Here is a 19,016-nt window from a genome sequence, read left to right on the forward strand (position 1 = left end):
ACGTGACGGATAGTGGTGCGAAGTTATAAGTAAAAAAAAAAAAAATTCGTAGTAATCACTAACCTATAATATCAAGAAACCGTGACGTATGTGTCCCCGCCCCTTCCCCTACAATAAAACTTTCAAATTTTTTTTAGAAAGTAGATTCATAGTACCACCGATTTTGGGATATATTATAACAGATTATATAATATATTTCAAAATCAGTAATGGTACTTTTAAATAAATAACACTTTAAAATTAATTAAAAATGTTTTTTCCTATTGTAAAATAATTTATAATAATATAAAATACATAAAAGTTTCAGGTTTAACACAAACTAGATATAATTTGATATCTAAAACTACGTCTTATCATCTTTTAAAATCGAAACATTTTATCGACAAATTATATTGTACCCATACACACGTTCAAAAATAAATATAACGCATCACGATAAAATCAATATTCATCGCTCCCTGAAAATCTAAAAATGCTATTCTGATCTGAGAAAACTTAAAAAAAAAATTAAAATTGGTGGACTTAAAAATTATAACACCTAACTCAGATATAGAAACATATAATGTGGTGGTAGGAAAATAATAATAACTTGTAATCAACATGTAAGCAATAATTGTCGAAGTAGAAAAAAAAGAGGGTCTAAATAGAACCAAGTAATGATATAAATCATAATAAATATAATTTAAATCAATTATGTTCGAACTAACAAACGTATTCAACAATTGTTTGTTTTTTACGTATGATAATAAATACACGCAGAATATATTTTATTACTTACGGATTTTAAGTATTACTACTACAAACTATGAGATAATTAAATTAAATAAACTCATTTTACAGCGCTGGTCTGTGGTGTTCGTGTCATCTGTGTGTGCTTAGAGGAAACGTACCGTGGAGTCTGGTCTATGAGTACATACAGATGATTATATTAAAGTACGTAGACGAGTTTTTTTTTTTTTTTAATTGACCGTTTCAAATAATACTAAATTGTCAAAGAAACATAATATTTCCTCATGATTTATTTTAAATTTAAGATTATGGCTTTAACAGCTATTTTTTCTCTTATAGGTCATTAGCTACAGTTGTATTTACAATATTTACATTATTATTTCTTATCATTGTAATGTTAAAACTCTAAAAAAAATAGTGTAATTTTTTTATTACCCGGATGTTATCATGATACGATTTGATCTAATCCTAAAACATATGGAAGTTCATGTATAATATTAATTATTATAATCCGTATTTTATTTAAATTTTTAATCAAAAATAAAATATAAATTTAGAGCTTACATTGTATAGATTAGTATCAAACTATTATATGAAATAAAAACAAACATTAAAATTAAAGATAAGTGTGAATGATTTTTGTATTTCAAAAACGAAAAAACTTCAAAAATAATTGGGTAAACACTAACTCACCATTAACAAACACACTTACATAAGTTCTGCTACTAATTATATTATATTTAAGTGGTTGAGGTGATTCTAATCTTCATTATATATACTGAGGTATATTATATTTTGTCTCAAAATTACTCTTAAATTATGGGAAAAACCGCTGGTACAAAAAAACTGAAAACAATTTGTAGCATAAAGTTAATTGACAATCATAAGATAATAAAATTAGAGTCTGCATTTAGAGATTCTAAAAACTACCAAAAAATGCTATTTTAACTATATAATGCCTTTAAAAAGTTGTACAAGACCATTGATTACAAAATTAGAATTGACTATTTTATTACTAATGACAAAACATAATAATATACTTTATACCATACAGTAATAATTTTTTTTTTGACACCGATCAGCAAGGGCGGACTGTTTGCTTGCGCGCCACACTACTTGAAATAATAATAATAATACGCCGTACAGACTAATATAAAATATTGCTCCATGGAACCTCCTTATATTTAATAATTAATAATAAAAATTACCACCTCACATTGGCAACATTTGTAATGATCTCAGAATTTTATTGCTGGCTTAAATTTTAAACAGCTGTAACATCGTATCGTTGTTGACCTTAGCAACATTTCTTGTACCATTTCAAACGTACATAATTTTCATCTGTTATCATTGTTTCCGCTAACTATAAATCATGTTATCCAGATTTGCTCTACATTCAAGTAATTTTACTTTACATTACATATCTTAATAGTTTTGATTGAAATGTGGTTTTTACAGAACTATTCCGAGTAGCAGCACCAATTTATAATAGGGTTAGGTTAGGTAACCTAACCAAACAAGCAGTCCCTACCAAGTTGAATAAGTCAATCATAGTATCAGGGTTTCCTAAACCCAATGGACATCCTCAACAGAATCCCTATGACGGACCGGAACGTGATCTTGAGAATTTCCCTAGAATGGTGAGGTTAGAAGAACCTGCCAAAACAAGATATCTTTTTGTACCGGAAGGATGGTTTGAATATTTCTATAAAAAAACCGGAGTTACCGGTAAGGATATTTAACCTACGTTTTTTTTTATATTATTTTTCCAGTAAACTTTCAAACTAATTAAATAAATATTTTAAAACATATACTATCCAAAACTGAGTTTTCTATAGTACGGTTATAACTAGGGCTCGGAGCTGTAAGAGCTAAAAAAAATTTAAAATATACACGAAAAAATTACAAAATATGCATTAAAATGATATAAAATATACAAAAAAATTATTTTGAATTTCAAAAAAAAAAAAATACATTAGATGTTGTTAATAAATTAATAAAGTAATAATAAACATGAAAACTGTTTATAATCGAAAAAAAAAATTTAGAGATAGTTGGCATTTTGAAATATTATTGTGCTAAAGATATAATTAAAAATATTTTTCCAGTATTTTTGAAATCAAGAAAAAAAATGTTTTCTATTACATATTAAGTTCTTGCAGTGTGTTGCTATTTATTTAATTGTTGACTGTGACGATAACAATAAATACCTTGGTTAAAATTTCGAGTTTTATATTCAATATTAATTGAAATATACAGGTCAAGAAAGAAAAAAATCAATTTTTCTAGAAAAGTATAAAATAGGTATGCATAATATGCGTATAAAATCAATGAAATATACACTTTTTTTTAGCTAAAATTAACAAAATATGAATTTTCAATTTTCAATTTTTTAACTATCCATTGTATAGTTCAGATTTCTAACTTGGTCTAATATAAGTTCAGAGCATACAGAACAATATACAATTCTTACAATTTCTGAGCCATAGTTATAACATTTTTTTACTTTTTAGACCCGCAGTTTTTATTTACTCGCTTGTCATGCTTCTTATGACTAATTATTTTAATAATTTTAAATCTTTATTGGATAATATACAAGAAGTAATACTTATAAAAAAAATTATTTTATTTAAAGGATATTACAACAATATATGTTTTACCCAGTAAATTTATATTGCTAGCTTAAATATTAAAGTATATTAATCTAATACTAAAGTTCAAAGTAAAAATATCAACTGTATTTGCTGGTCAATATTTTATAAATTGTTAAAGTTTAAACGATCTAAGAAAATTTTTGAATTTTAATATTTTATATATTTACTAAATGTATAACTCATTTAATAATAAAAATATCATTAACAATTTAAAACAAATAATAATCTTTAATTTAAGTTTGATAATTGGTCAATTAAATATTTGTTTTAAATTGAATTAAAGCTAAAATTATGAAATTGTTTCTGCTTAATGCAAATTAGCCACGTTAGACAAAAACAGCAGGTTGACATCCTCTAGATATAAGAGAAGAAAATCAATGTTTTGTATATTATGTCTATGTAAAAACTGCTCTTTTAAAGTAATATGCTAGAAAAATATAATAGTTGAAAAACAAAAATAGTAGCTTAAAAATATAATAAAAAATATTCATGTAGATAACCACTTAGCTGTACAGTAGGTGTTTAGTGGTTTTTTTTTTTTTTACTACAAAACTTGTGAAAACATTTCTATGTTCTATAGTAATTCCAATATAGCTGAAGTTATTTTTAAAATAATATTTAATAATTTTAATAAATTTGCATTACTATCCCATACTAATTATTCATAAACATTAACGTGTTCACAGCATATGGCTGAATATAAATATACAAGCAGATAGATAATTATAAATCTAAACTAAATAATGATATTATGAGTTTTTTAATGAATTTAACCTAAAAAAACCACCAGCGTTTAACCTAAACGCTGGTGTACTCTATATACCAGTATTTTTATTTATTTTGATCTATGTTGGTTTATAATAATTGTTTTCAATTATTTTCCTAATCTAACCTTTTCTTATATAATATATAGTCAAATAAATAAATAAAGTTAATATATATAATACAACGTTGATTTCTATGTAAATCAAATTTGTGTACAAAATACTCTGAGTGTGTAATTATTGAAAGAAAAATTGTGCGTGTAGTTAAAGATTAAAATAAATTATCAGGGAGGGGTGAGGTATATTAAATATTCTATAACAAAACAATCATACTAAACAAAGTTATTATTCAATATTAATTTATAATATTTAATAACTTATTATTTAACTAAACATTTTAAATTGTCTTATAACTATTTATTTTTTAATACTTACCTAATTGTTAAGTAATAATTTTTAATTATTATTAAATTTTTAAAATTATATTATGTTTTGATGAAAACAAAATTTTTTTAGGTCCATATGTTTTAGCTGCTGGTGTGACTACTTTTTTACTCAGCAAAGAGATTTGGGTAGTGGACCATGAGTTCTCTTATGTATTTGCAACCATAGGCCTATTTTATATGGGATGGAAAAAAAAAATTGGATCTTCTATAGCTAATTTTCTCGATAGAGAAATTGATGTAATTATTTTTTTTTAATTTATTGAAAATTAGTTATTTAATAATATAGTATTCTAATAAAATATTTTATTTTATGTAGGAATACGAAAAATCATGTAATGATAGTCGTCAAAATGAAGTTGACAATTTAAATAAATGCATTGAACGGCAAAAACGAGAAATATGGAGAACTGAAGCTCAAAAACATTTAATACTTGCAAAACGAGAAAACATAGCCATTCAGTTAGAAGCTGTGTACCGTGAACGAGCTCAAAAAAAATACAACCGAGTACCATTTTTAATAGTACACAAGTATTTTACCAGTATCTATAATGTTTTATTTATTTATTTATAGATAAAAACACATTTGGATTACCAAGTGGAGTTGACTAACTTGACACGTTCAGTACAACAAAGGCACATGGTGAACTGGATCATTGAAAATGTTCATAAGCCATTAACAAATGAACAAGAAAAGCAAAATTTTAAAAACTGCATGGCTAGTTTAGAAGCATTAGCTGCAAAAGAAAAAATCTAACATTTATCCCAATAACGTCCCCCTCATTTGCTCCAAACGTCCGATATCTGGATCTGCACCTAGATCGCCGACTAGTTTGGGCAACCCACACCTACCTCAAACGCCTAACCTTAAACAATCGATCACGTCAGTAATATGGAAAAGAAAGCGCCTACCATTCATCCTGCTAGCTCATCCCTATGCGAAGTACGAGGTACAATGCCACATCAACGTTCCTGTTGCCGAATACGAAGTTTGCGAAGTCAAGTTCAATGCCTATCAGTAGTCCTATCAGTCTTCTAAAATGTGAGTCCGTTCAGTTATAATATAAATAGTTATAGAAGAGGATATACGTCAATTCATCGTCTGTCAATTTATATTGAGTTGACCAGCCGATAAATTGACTACGATGAACTGACGCGCGATGAATTTACGTTCCACCAAAAAAAAAAAATCTTTTTTCACTTTTACTTTTTTATTTTTAAATATTTAGTTATAAAACCTCTAATGTTTCTATTCGTCTAAAAGGACTTAAGTGCAAATAAAGTGTAAATTTAAATCTACTTAATTATAATATAGTTTAAAAAATTATTGGATCTATTCTATTTTAAGTAGAGCTCGAAAAATGATACATTAATATTAATAAACAATACACGCACTAATTTTTATTTTGCATTTTTTTGGTGATTATTATTTTTTAAGTCATTTTTTGATATTTTTAGTTCACTTTTCCTCATTTTTACTGATTTCACACTAGTTAATTTCTTATAATTTCTTGTCAACCATTATATCGATAACTTAAAACTTGGAAATTACCTCAGACTAAGATCAGTACCTATCCTGCAATTTTATCTCGACGATTACATTTGTCTTATTGTAGTGATAGTAAATAATATTATACCTACATTATATTATTTTTTCCTAATATTCGATTAGTATCCGATTTTTGAATCGGATTTTATGATATGAATTACACTTTATTTGTACGCGTGGACTAGGCCTTAACGGGGATACCACGGTAAAAAAAACGCGCCATGTGCAATACCTCATGTTTTTAAACGGCATCTAATGATGTCGTTAAATGTACTAAGGTGGTGAGGAAACTTGCACACAACTACTTTTTAGATAGATAAGATTTGAACCAAGATCATATGGGTTCCCCAACTTCAGCTTTTTATGGAACCTCAATTAGGATTTTATGATCAAGAATTTCATGTAGTGGGAGGGGGGACACGTGCGAATAAGGAAAAAGGATTTTGCGAATCAACGGATGACGATAGAGTTGCGGAATCAATCGTCCAAATATATGCTTATTATATGCTAATTATTGACTTAAAAAAAAAATTGAAAATAAGTGATTTTGATGTGCTTGTGGAGAGAGGGGATCGGAGACACGTGTCTACAGCCCCTCACCTATTTTTTGATACCATACTTAATTAAAAACCATGCAAATTTCGTACAAACTAATTTCATACTAACGAAAAGTAAGAAATACCGTAGGGGAAGGGGCTGGGGACACATACGTCACGGTTTCTTGATATTATACATTAGTGATTACTAAGAAATTTTTTTTTTTTTACTTATAGCTTCGCGCCACTACCCGTCACGCTGGATTTCAATATTTTTATCGGTTATACTAATAAATAAATAATATTAAAAAAAAAAAATTGTAAATATTATTTGTTCTCATCATGCGTATTTACACTTGAAAAACATTCAAAATTTGTTATTTAATGTTTTGTATTTTTGTATGCATACTAGAATAGAATGCCTTTTAACATTTAGATGAATCGAACAAAAACTAATTATTTTTTATTTTTTATTATTATTTTTTTTTTTTTACCTTTTTTAACTCGTATATGTTATCATAATAAATAATAATAATAATAATAATAATAAAAAACTATTATTATTATGATAACTATTATTAATTATTTGTATTTTTTAATTCCCCACATTTCTTTTATACAAACTTGTTAACATATATATTCCAAAATTTTAATAATATGTATATGTATATGTTGAAAAAGACACCTTTTTGCAATCATAATGACAATATATTACCTGATCATTATTATCATTATTATTATTAGTGTTTTATGTGTATATAATTTCTAAACTTATTATTATATAAAAATATTAGTTTTAAATAGACTAAACTATTAATCATTATTATAAGTCATTTTATTAAAATAAAGTTTAACCTATAAATTTTGTGCTATTTTATAATCCAACAAAAATCTATTATTTTTTAAATGACATTTTGATATCCAAATTCTATTTTCAGGTCTATTTTTGAATTTGTTTTAACATTTTAATCATCTTCAAGTTTAATGTTTAATGTTTGTAACATAATTAAAAAATATGTATATACCTAACCTTGAGCGGCACGCAAGTCTCTTTTTGCTGACCACTCTTGATATTATAATGTAATTTATATTCTTTGCACTTAGATTGGTATTATAATGTGCGTCGATTGTCGAGTATACCTCGCCATAGTTTAAGATTTTTAAATAGTTAAAGTCTTCAATGCTCGCAAAAATAGATTTAATTGTGATTATTTATATTTTAGATTAAAAATATAGTTATATAACATACTGATTAGTGATTGGTATAAAAATGAATTCGAGATATATAATAAAATAATACCATCATAAAAAATAAAACTTTAGAATTTGATGTTTTTTTTTTTACGAGGCCGCATAATTTATATTATTATTAGAAATTCATTCTAATTGTTTGGATCAGACAGTTCTTTGATTTTGACATTGTGTTTTACATGCCTGATATTGATAATAGTCTATGTAGGGTTGATATTATTTAAATTACAAAACTTGGTGGGGGAAAAAAAGAACACACTGATACAGACTGATAGCTTCCGCTCAGAATCATAACTTATCCATCTTTTTAAAGTTTATTTTTAATAAATAATAATTAATAAATCAAACAATAATATTCTGATCACACGGCGTATTGAACAGGCAATTCAGCTACACTACTGAAGTAGGCAACAGCATTAAAATCTAGAGCTACTAAAATGTTTCAAATAATGTACCTATTGTTCTAAATTATTACTCAAACAGTCACCAAAAACTATTGCAGCTCGACAATGGTAAAGAATTTTACAATTCAACATTTGACGCGTTAATGTCTAAATACAACATAGGTACATAAATATTCAACGTACAGTATCATGAAGTATTGTATAGTACAACGTTTCAACTGTATATTAAAAGAAAAAACATAATAGAGGGTTTACAGCACGAAGATCGTACGAATAGGTTTCTACTTACCATCATTGATAAACAAATATAATAATTCAAAACATAAAAATAGACATGACACTGTTGCAAGCTGATACAATCCATTATCTGCAGTAGTAATAAAATAACGAAAACTTTTTAATGGAAAAATTAAATTTAAAAGTGGTGATAACGTTCGTATTAATATACAAAATGGTGTGTTTCCAAAAGGATATTTACCGAGCTGGTCTACAAAAATATTTAATTTTTTTTAAATAAACGAGAGGTTTATCCACTAATTATCAATTGCATAATTACATCGGTAAACCGATTGCCGGTTGCTTTTATTCTGAAGAACTATTAAAAACAAATAACTCAAACAACTATATTAGGTAGAGAAAATTATACATTGAAAGAGGAAACAATTTTTTGTTAAATGGTTTGGCTTGATAGCAATCACAATAGTTGGATAAATATACATGTCATTAGAAAATAACTTCGGTCAAATTATAGACGTGAACGTGTTAGGTAGTATAAGTCTGATGAAACAAATAGAATTATTTCAAATATCGAAAAGGCGAAGCACCATTACAATATACCAAAGAAAGTATAGACGATATTAAAAAAAAATTCCTAATATACTAAGTCATCTCAATACTATTAAACTTATTATACAGACAAGTCATAATGTCTTAGGTTATCTTAGACGTACAATGCGTACTTGAGTCAACAATAAATACATAATTAAAGATATTATGTCGATCATAGTAGACACAGAAATATGGACGACCAAACAGTAGATTTTCAAAAATTTTAAATCTATGCAAGAGTACAAAAAATATAGTGTTTTTGATATAATATTTAAATATGTTTATTATTATTATTTTTAATTATTGATTATTACCCTATAGATATATTGTTTCGCATTTTATTAAAATTTATAACTAATTATCTTCTTTACGATAATCATATATATATATATACATTAATATGGTTTTTTTTTTCATTTTGGCTCTTCCATATTTATTCACATACCGAGCAGCTCACCAGTCTCTTTTTGCTGATCACCCCTGATGTATGATGTAATTTAAACTATTTGTTAAAAATGTAATTGTTGAGCTATCATAGTTAATATTAGTAGCAAAATAAAATAAATACAAAAAGAAAAAAACAGGTTTATTAAATTTTATAATAGTATTTAACAATTTTATAGTAAATAGGTTTTCATCACTAAACGATGTAACATATTGTAAATATTCACAAAACGATATAGTAAAATACTATATATATGGGTGGTAGAGAGAATTGCAAGGGTGAGGAAGGAAGTGGGCAGAGGTAGTGGTGGTGGCAGGAGCAGAGAGTAGGCAGGATCAGGAACGGGTATTTGAATTTTGGTTTTTTAATCTTCCTTAAGCATAATAACTGCCATTCCACATCTCACGCTGGTTTTTATGGAAACGATCCAAAACGTAGCCAACTTTTTTAAGGTAATTACTGTAAACTTTTTTGGAGTCAAAAGTATCAAAGTGGACAGCTAAAGAAAAATAATTCAAAAGATAAATTCACACATAATTGTATACTAATGTTATGGTATGCACTTATTTCGACTTACATTGCTTGAAATTTTTGATTGAGTAAATTGTATGCTTTTTTCCATTATCCTAAAAAATGTGAACAGGTATGATGAATTTATACCAATAAAATTATGTAATATAAATGTAGTTTTTATACATGAATTATATTTATAATATATTGAATGTAGTTTATATTTAATATTATATTGATTAATCATAGTTTATTTTTTCGTCATAAATTACCAAAATAAAATACACCTATGACTTACTTTTAGTAAATTGAAATACAGTAATTTGCAATTACGATAGTAGTTAATTTTTATTGTCTCTTCTTTGTAGGTCCTTATTTTGTAATTTTTTCCAATCCAAATGCACTATACAAACAAATTAAATATGTCAAGCAATTTATATAAAACAAGACTAACTATAAATAATGTATATAGGTACTTCGGTTGTGTTTAGATTTTTCGGCATGTGTAATAAGATCTTTGGTGCCAGCTTTATCCCCAACTTCAAAATTTTGTCGACTAAAATATTTTTAGGACTAAATAATAGCTGTTGTTTATAGATAGGACCACCCCAAGGCGGCGATGTTACAATGCAATCTACGGGTCGTAGTCGGTGAGCAATTTTAAAAAAGTCGCCCACAATGAACGTTATTTTATGATAGACATTATAAACTTTCGCGTTGTTCTTTGCTAATTGAATTTTCGCCGGGTCGATATCGATTGCTATAACTAAATTGTACAAAGATTTTAATAATTAGTATTAAATTATTACTTGTTTAGGAATTCTATTTCGAAAAGAAAGAACACAATGAAATTTACTCTAAGAAAATAATGATATATTTTTAAAATACCCGAATCGCAAACCCTGGCAAGTTGAATAATGTTTCCACCTGCTCCACAAAATGGGTCTAAAACCACTTTCATTCCTATGCATTGGTCTGCGATATGTTTACAAATAACTTCTGGACACACTGAGTAAAAACTTTCTACAAAAAATATTACATATACAAATAAAATAAACATATACTTATCAAAAATACGTGATTGTAATAATATATATTAATTTTAATTTACCCTCGTCCAAAAGGATACCGTCGTTAAACTTATCAAATAGAGTCCTTCTTATTTTCCAATATTTGTACGTGTCATCACTAGTTAGACAATAAGATAATACATTAATTAGAATGATGCAATTCTGTTCGATAACAATCACTTATTTAACTTATAGGTACTTACATCGTTGAGAGTGTAACAACTGTGTTTGACGAGAATGATTTGGCGGAGTTTACTGTTTTATTCGGTTTTACGACTTCGTCTTCAGCCACCACATTTATCGGATTTTTTGTGATGACTGGCCGACAGTCGTCATTTATTTTAATATTGAAATCTGTTGAAAACGAAATCATCGTAATATTTGTAAATCGTATAATAAATTTATGGTGTGCGCTTATTTCAACTTACATCGATGGAAATTTACCATTGTATAATTTGTATGATCATTTCCATCGCTCTAACAAATTTAAACAGGTATAAAATGATTAATTTATTCTGATAATGTTATGTAAAAATAGTTTTTATTTTTTATTAAAATATAAATTATTTTTTCGTCATCAATTAACATATTATGATACACTAGCTACGACTACTTACTTTCAATTTATTGAAATACAATAATTTGGAATTCTGATCGCAGTTAATTGTAATAATTTCTTCTTTGAAAGTTCTTACTCTATGCCGTTTTCCAATCAAGATGCACTATAGAAATAAATTAAAGTCAAGCAATTCATATAACGTCATTATTTTATATCGAGGACAGTTTATTATAATGTATATACTTCGTTTGTGTTTAGGTTTTTCGGCACGTGTAATAAAATCTTTGGTGCCACCTTCATTCCTAATTCCAAAATTTTTTCGATTAAAATATTGGTTGCACCAATTGATTGGCTATTTTCGTAATTAGAACCACCCCAAGGCGGCGATGTTACAATACAATCTACGGGTTTTAGTCGTTGAGCAATTTTAAAAAAGTCGTCGACAATGAACGTTATTTTATGATAGACATTATAAACTTTCGCGTTATTTTTTGCTAATTGAATTTTCGCCGGGTCGATATCGATTGCTATAACTAAATCGAATAAAGATTTTAATAACTATTATTAAATTATTACTTTTTCAGGAAAAAGCATAATATTCTATATTCGATTTCTTAGTTAAGAAATCTACACTTAAAAAATAATGATATATTTTATAGTACCTGAATCGCAAACTCTAGCAAGTTGAATAACATTTCTACCTGCTCCACAAAATGGATCTAAAACCACTTTCATTCCCATACATTGCTTTGCAATGTGTTGACTAATAATTTCTGGAAACACCGAGTTAAAACTTTCTACAAAAAATATGACATACAAATATAATATTATAATATATATGTGTAATTATATATTAAATTAAATTTACCCTCGTCCAAAACGTTTCCGTCATTAAACCTATCAAATTGATTCATCCTCGCCTTGTACGTGTCATCACTAGTTAGACAATTAAATAATATGTTAATTAGAAAAATGCAATATTGATCCATAATAGGTAATCACTTATTTAACTTGTTGGTACTTACAGCGTTGAGAGTGTAACAACTGTGTTTGACGAGAATGATTTGGTGGAGTTTGCTGTTTTATCCTCCTTCGACACTGATGGTAACAACGGTAGACATTTTTTATGGATTATGATGTTACAATCTGTTAAAAACGAAACCAAGTTATTATTATTTAATCCTCTAATATAATTAATTTTCAATTGGTGTATACCCAAACATTTTCTAGCGATTTTGAAACGAAAACGATGACACACTTGACATTTTAGGGCATTCCTAAATATGCCAAGAATAGATGATCGTTTTAGTTGTTTGTGACTGCATCTATAAAATGGAATATTACAAGCAGTTATTTTAAGAAACCTGATCTTTTTGAGTGTTATGGCATGGTTATTCCAGTAAAATACACGTAATCATAGGATTGCAAACTGTGGCGTAGCCATGGGGGTTTCGGGTGTTGTAACTTCCCTCATCCATCTTAATTTAATTATTTTAATATTTTTAATTATTAAGTAAATTATCAATCAAAGCAAGTAGATTATAGTTTATGTAATGAAGTTCAAATACTTTTACAATATAATCAAAATAGTTCTAATTAAAATGCATATTTTGTGTAGTCCCTGGTATATACCTAAACCACCTTAAACCCCCTCCCCCACATTCAATAATTCTGGCTACGCCACTGATTGCAAGCATGAATATAATGTTATGTGGTGAATATTTAAAATATTTTTCTACTCTATTACTCCTTATTACAATACAAAATAATGTTAAAACTAGATGATTACTTGGATTTAGTAAGCAACGGTGGTTCCATTTGTATATCAATTTCAGCGTTCTCGTAACGATCCTTACTCCTCTTAAACATCTTTGACTAACTAAATGTTTATTTAACAACTCGTGGTGGTTACCATATGAAAATAATCATGTGTATTATGTAATTAAGTTACTTTAGCCAGATTAATACTTATTTCTAGAAATATGAAAATCAATCCATGAAAAAAATGATGTATATAGAAAAAAATTATTTACACGATAACAATATTAGAACTTTTTTTAGAGGCTATAAAATCTGGTTTTTTAGAAACAACCCACGACTACCAGATAGAAGTATAATTTTTTCACACACTCAATTACTTAGGTGTCTATATTGACTATTACATTAAATTAACCAATCTTAGGCTAATAGAGGATTGGGGGGGGGGGGACTTCGTTAAATCCGCCACTGGACAGTTATAATATGTATAACATACATTGAAGTATTTAACTATTTAAGTATTAGGTACCTATATAACAAAATTTTTTACGACTTTAGACATATCCAAAATATTCAAGTAAATTTGAAAAATGTATTATAAAATGCATAGTATAATGATTTTGTACACTCCTACAGGTTACAAACGTCATATTATTTATTTATTTTTTGTTTCTTCTTACATTAGTACAGTTCGTGCAGTTGTACCGGTTTCCTTTTTTAAAGCCACACCGACATGCATGTTTTGATTATTGGATTCCGCTTATGATTACTGTTTGAACTCCGAAATATAATCACAATGATTGATGACAAATGACAAGACCTCATTGCATATTAATCTGAATTGCCATCATTTGTTAGATTATATTATGCACTTAATCGATAATATCGATGTGATATGAATAATATGATAATAATTAGTAACCGCGTATATGGTGTTGCAAGGGTTGACAAGAGGGGGTACTTGCCTTCCAGCGCTTCAAACTAAATTATATTTCTTATACCAAATGTATAATTAGTAGTGTTAGCCAAAAATATATTTTTAATTATCGATTTAAATAACATCATAACAATAAGTTACATTTTATATAATTTAGTTTATTGAAAGCATATTAAAAGTATAGAATATATATCATATTAAATTTTATGAACTTCAATAAATTATTTTGTACTAACTGAAAGTTATCCAATGTATTTAATCAAAACATTTATTCTTCAAGCTGTTTTTTTATCAATGCTTCAGAACTTGGGTTCGATTTGAATTATGAATTCAAAAATAACAGTTGATTGAGACGCTCAGGAGATAATCTATTTCTTTTCTTGCATATGATTGTTCCAGCTTTGCTAAATAATCGTTCTCAGGGAACATTAGTGACCACTATAACTAATTACTTAAGTCTATTTTTATTGTTTTATAGTATTTACAAAATGATGTTATTTAGTTTTATATTATTGATATAATATGGTATAAATATAAATCATTAAAATAATGAAATACTGATAACTTAAGAAATTCAATATTTTCAGAAAAATTATATCATCCTATTGTAATAATAACTCCAATAGTTAAATAAAAAAATATATATATAATGAAATATACTAAGTGATATAGTCTTAAAAATTGTGTCCGCTTAGAATTGTTTTTCCCGTACATCATTTAATTTTAATTTAACACATTCATATATCAGTGAGCTACTCGGTACCTGATATAGGTACCTACAGCTGAGCCATGAGTGGTACACACTTTTCTATCTTTTCATAATTATTATTAGAAAATTAATATAATCTCACTCCGCTCAGAGTCTAATCCAAAACAAAATAATTGTTGATTTTGATAATTATATTACTGCAGAAAGACAAAAAAAAAAAACAAATTTTCTAATTTAAATTTGTACATTGTAATTTTTTTTGTTTATAATAATCATAAATTCAGTTATGACAGTAATCATAATATAACAATAAACGTTACAACTGGTCAGTAAGTATATCAATATTAACAAAATTATACTGATTTTGAAGTTAATTTTAATGAAAAAAATATGATCAAGTCACAATTGGCTAAAAGTCATAAACTGTGCTTATGATTATTTGATTTTTTTACTACAGTGATTTTTCCCGTTTAAGTATTACCTACCTACTGACTACTTAAAAGTTTCATAAATCATTTCGATTTTTACGATTTCTTTATCTATGGTAATGACCACTTAAATATTTGTATACTAGTAAGTATACTGCATAAAATAATAAATTGGATGGCGTGTGGGTGGGATAAAACAAGTCGATTGTGGACATATTTTTATTACCTACGCTGTCTCGTAGAAAACAAAAAGTGTATTTTTTGCAGAAGTAACATAAGTAAACGATTTTCCAATTGTTACTACTCAACATGACGTTTGTTCGTCAACAAAACGAACCGAAAAGAGATTTGTATGTACCTACGCTAATAAACTGTTGAAAAAGTCGGTTGGTAATAAGAATTTTATAGAAATAAACATTCTATACCTAGTTAAATATAGTGCCTATTAAATAATTAAATAGTTTTGACATTAAAATATCGACAAAATGGTTTTTAATAAATCGTTTCCTCTCGACAACTCCACGAAAACACGCTTAATATAAGCACGTTTTATACTTGACATGAACTGCAACAAAGATTTTAAGTATTTAAGTACCTACATTCTTACTCCTAAGATGTCTATAGAGTATAGACTATAGTCATAATATTGTACTGCACGATGTTCTCATGATTTAAAACTGCGATTCTTAACCTGTCGTCCGCAGCTCTCCAAGAGTCCGTGATATCCATGTCGGGGGGTCATCGACAACCTTAACACATAACACACGTCAATAATTAGTTCATTATTACAATTTTGTTGGATTCTTATTTTTTTTCACGTATACTATATCTCATCATGTAAAAAGATATGCATATTTTATTTTATTTATATTACTTTTTTTATGAAAAATTAAGTGTAGGTAACAAAAATTATCATGAATTTGGTTACGATAACATGAGATTTTTTTGTAAAAAAAAAAAATATTCGAAAAAAATTGGTACCTAAGCGAGTACGAGATTCCTAAATACCTTTGATCAGTGGTCCGTGATCGGCGTGATCTATAAAAGGTTAAGACTTAAGAAGTTAGAACCGCTGATCTAAACAAAAAACATGCCTACCGATTTATTTTGTATTTTTGTATGACGGAGCAGCTACGATACGTCATATGTATTATTATACACGGTGATAATTAACAGAAATAAAATGATAACAGTACAACTGTTATCAGTTAGTAAATATTAACAATTGATATTGTTTTCAAGGCCGCGGATTACACTTCACAGTTTTAGCCTAGATAGTCGTATAGAGACGCCTTAGTTTGGCTTATTTCGTTCTATTCTGCTATTTTTGTTCAAATCGGAATTAAATTGGATATTCAGATTTCGCGTTACCGTCACTCTGCTGGTAAGCTACACGTTTAATAATTAAAATAATAGTTTATGAAATAAATTAATTTTATGTACGCCCAGTTCTCGATTCCTAATACCTACTTGATGTTGTGTCTTGGGTATTTGCTTTAGTCTTACAACGAAATCATTATTTTTGTGGTCAGTTAACAAAGTTCATTCACTCTCTACAAGATTCCTGAAAATATGGCGGACGAAGTCAACGGGATAGACCTAGAAGAGACTACTGATCCGTCCATGGACTCGGCTCAAGGGGAGAACGATGAAGATAATACCGGTTAGTAAATAATGTTGTGTGCGATTTTATTTTGGTTAAAATGACAATGAAATGTTTATGTGTTCTTGTAGTTGTGTACAAGTTACACGAAGAAATCGACAACTTAAACTTGGTGCTCGACCATTTGGAGCGCAAGAACGGTGACATTTATTCGCGAATTGAACAGTTGCTAGCGTCTTTTCAAAATAATAAACCTGAAGAAGAATAAGTCAGTGGTATGGCTGACAAAGAAGTGCTGCGTTATTAATATTAGGAAAAATTACTTTTTATTCTGTCGTGTAAAATCATAGGCCTTTTTTCATTCTTATAAATTTGCTATATTTTGACTCATTTTCAAAAAATACCTGTAAATAGTCAATTTTTGTTATTTAGTTATCACTAATAATATTAGTTTTCTGTCGTACATGAATGTGATAGTACAATATTTGCGCTCATTGATATTTAATATTTTAAAGTTGTTTTTGTGGTAGTATTATTTTATGTGATTCCTATAGTAGAATTTGATAATTTAATAAAATAAATACATTTTAAGTATTGCTTGATTATAGTTAGGTAAGTAGGTACCTAAATATAAATAAAAAAATATTGTTTTAAAAATTTGAAAATAATGAATATTCAATAATCATTCTATACATATTGTTTACAAGAGCAATTTGATAGCGGAGTTATACAACTTATAATTGTTAAATAAATAATGTATCCTTACTTTTAGTATACTTATAATACTTTTGTCTAGACTTAAGATAAAAATTTTACCGTAATAATTGAATTTAAATCTTATGTTTATTTTGATATATCTATAAATATATCTATGTTATAATGAATTTATAGTTTCCAATATCTTTTTAAAATTTCTTTTTATGATGTTATAGAAATTTATGTGTAATAAAATTGCATTCCATACAATACATTTTTTTATTTTTAATCAATAAGATTACGACTTTTTATTTCATCAGGAAACAAACGTCAAACAATAGTTATTTAAAGTAAAATAACAAGGAATTAACAACATAGTTCCTATTATTATTTAATGATCTATTTTGACATTTTTTTTAATTTTTTTTTATTGTATTGTATTTGTAGCTACCTATTTTTTATGTAATGTTTTTATTACTCAGGTCAATGGTGTGCTGGGCAATGGATTTAGCGTGATAAAATGTTTTTAATTATAATATTGAGTATTAAGTACCTACTCATTAGTCATTCATTAAGCTATGCTATATACTAATGTTTAATACACACTAGTACACTACTATATTAACTCAAAATAAAATTGTCGTAGGTATTACAAAATACATTAGATACCCTTGATAATAATATGGTGTCTATAGATATTAAACGCCAAAAATGTATCGGCTTAAAATTATTTTTCAACAATAATAATTAATGGATAATTGGTAAAAATAATCTATATAAAATGTAAAATATACAATTGAACATTTTTTAATTTAAATGACTGGAATATGAAATGAATGAGAGAAAAAAGAAATGATAACATATTTATTCTGTATTTAGTCTAGATAAATTTGAGTATTACAATATGAATATGTGCGTAAAAACAGGTTACTCGCCAATATTTTATTATAAGATAAAGTAATACAAGTTTTGTTTTCAACAAGTCTATTCTATAAAGTATAAGCTAATAGTCTAATGAAAAGTATTTACCAAAAGAAAAAAAACCCACCCATATTTTTATCATAAATAACATAAAATATTTTAAAATGCATAATAACATGCTAATTTGATGTCTAATATGACACAAAATATGTTGGTCTTTTC

General features: G+C 27.0%; 3 protein-coding genes across 5 annotated transcripts; 2 read left to right on the forward strand and 1 right to left on the reverse strand.

Annotated features, from left to right (window-relative positions):
* The first annotated feature begins 2,101 nt into the window (after nucleotides 1-2,101).
* On the forward strand, nucleotides 2,102-5,347 carry LOC112596453 (ATP synthase subunit b, mitochondrial-like). The gene is made up of 5 exons (XM_025342141.1): nucleotides 2,102-2,129; nucleotides 2,188-2,457; nucleotides 4,664-4,830; nucleotides 4,910-5,098; nucleotides 5,165-5,347. Exons 1-5 carry the CDS (start codon nucleotides 2,102-2,104, stop codon nucleotides 5,345-5,347), a joined length of 837 nt encoding a protein of 278 aa, XP_025197926.1.
* Nucleotides 5,348-9,977: 4,630 nt separating this feature from the next.
* On the reverse strand, nucleotides 9,978-13,693 carry LOC112596454. The gene is made up of 15 exons (XM_025342142.1): nucleotides 13,532-13,693; nucleotides 12,958-13,067; nucleotides 12,768-12,888; nucleotides 12,611-12,678; nucleotides 12,405-12,539; nucleotides 11,986-12,275; nucleotides 11,801-11,905; nucleotides 11,612-11,660; nucleotides 11,387-11,537; nucleotides 11,225-11,301; nucleotides 11,002-11,136; nucleotides 10,590-10,879; nucleotides 10,412-10,516; nucleotides 10,181-10,229; nucleotides 9,978-10,102 (listed from the first exon to the last, which is right to left on the reverse strand). The coding sequence occupies exons 1-15, from the start codon at nucleotides 13,609-13,611 to the stop codon at nucleotides 9,978-9,980; spliced, it is 1,890 nt and encodes a 629-aa protein (XP_025197927.1). The 5' UTR covers nucleotides 13,612-13,693.
* A 3,117-nt stretch (nucleotides 13,694-16,810) lies between these two features.
* On the forward strand, nucleotides 16,811-17,729 carry LOC112596269 (UPF0184 protein C9orf16 homolog). Of its 3 annotated transcripts, none has more exons than XM_025341796.1 (3): nucleotides 16,811-16,958; nucleotides 17,024-17,237; nucleotides 17,309-17,729. In XM_025341796.1, exons 2-3 carry the CDS (start codon nucleotides 17,147-17,149, stop codon nucleotides 17,443-17,445), a joined length of 228 nt encoding a protein of 75 aa, XP_025197581.1. In that variant the 5' UTR covers nucleotides 16,811-16,958; nucleotides 17,024-17,146; the 3' UTR covers nucleotides 17,446-17,729. The 3 variants fall into 3 exon arrangements, with proteins under 3 accessions (XP_025197581.1, XP_025197580.1, XP_025197582.1); XM_025341795.1 differs by having other exon boundaries at nucleotides 17,075-17,237; XM_025341797.1 differs by having other exon boundaries at nucleotides 17,107-17,237.
* Nucleotides 17,730-19,016: the final 1,287 nt, after the last annotated feature.

The sequence above is a fragment of the Melanaphis sacchari genome, unplaced genomic scaffold (genome assembly GCF_002803265.2).
Source record: "Melanaphis sacchari strain LSU unplaced genomic scaffold, SCAv2.0 Contig31_pilon_pilon, whole genome shotgun sequence".
NCBI lineage: Eukaryota > Metazoa > Arthropoda > Insecta > Hemiptera > Aphididae > Melanaphis > Melanaphis sacchari.

Excerpts from the sequence above, each read along its gene's own strand:
- LOC112596269 (XM_025341796.1), top strand. The coding sequence starts at position 17,147 with ATGGCGGACGAAGTCAACGGGATAGACCTAGAAGAGACTACTGATCCG. Across the intron at positions 17,238-17,308 it reads GAACGATGAAGATAATACCG|TTGTGTACAAGTTACACGAA; the intron begins GTTAGTAAATAA and ends GTGTTCTTGTAG.
- LOC112596453 (XM_025342141.1), top strand. The coding sequence starts at position 2,102 with ATGTTATCCAGATTTGCTCTACATTCAA. Across the intron at positions 2,130-2,187 it reads CAGATTTGCTCTACATTCAA|AACTATTCCGAGTAGCAGCA; the intron begins GTAATTTTACTT and ends TGGTTTTTACAG. Across the intron at positions 4,831-4,909 it reads TTCTCGATAGAGAAATTGAT|GAATACGAAAAATCATGTAA; the intron begins GTAATTATTTTT and ends TATTTTATGTAG.
- LOC112596454 (XM_025342142.1), bottom strand. The coding sequence starts at position 13,611 with ATGTTTAAGAGGAGTAAGGATCGTTACGAGAACGCTGAAATTGATATA. Across the intron at positions 11,906-11,985 it reads AAAACCTAAACACAAACGAA|TGCATCTTGATTGGAAAACG; the intron begins GTATATACATTA and ends TTATTTCTATAG. Across the intron at positions 11,661-11,800 it reads TGTATTTCAATAAATTGAAA|AGCGATGGAAATGATCATAC; the intron begins GTAAGTAGTCGT and ends TAAATTTGTTAG.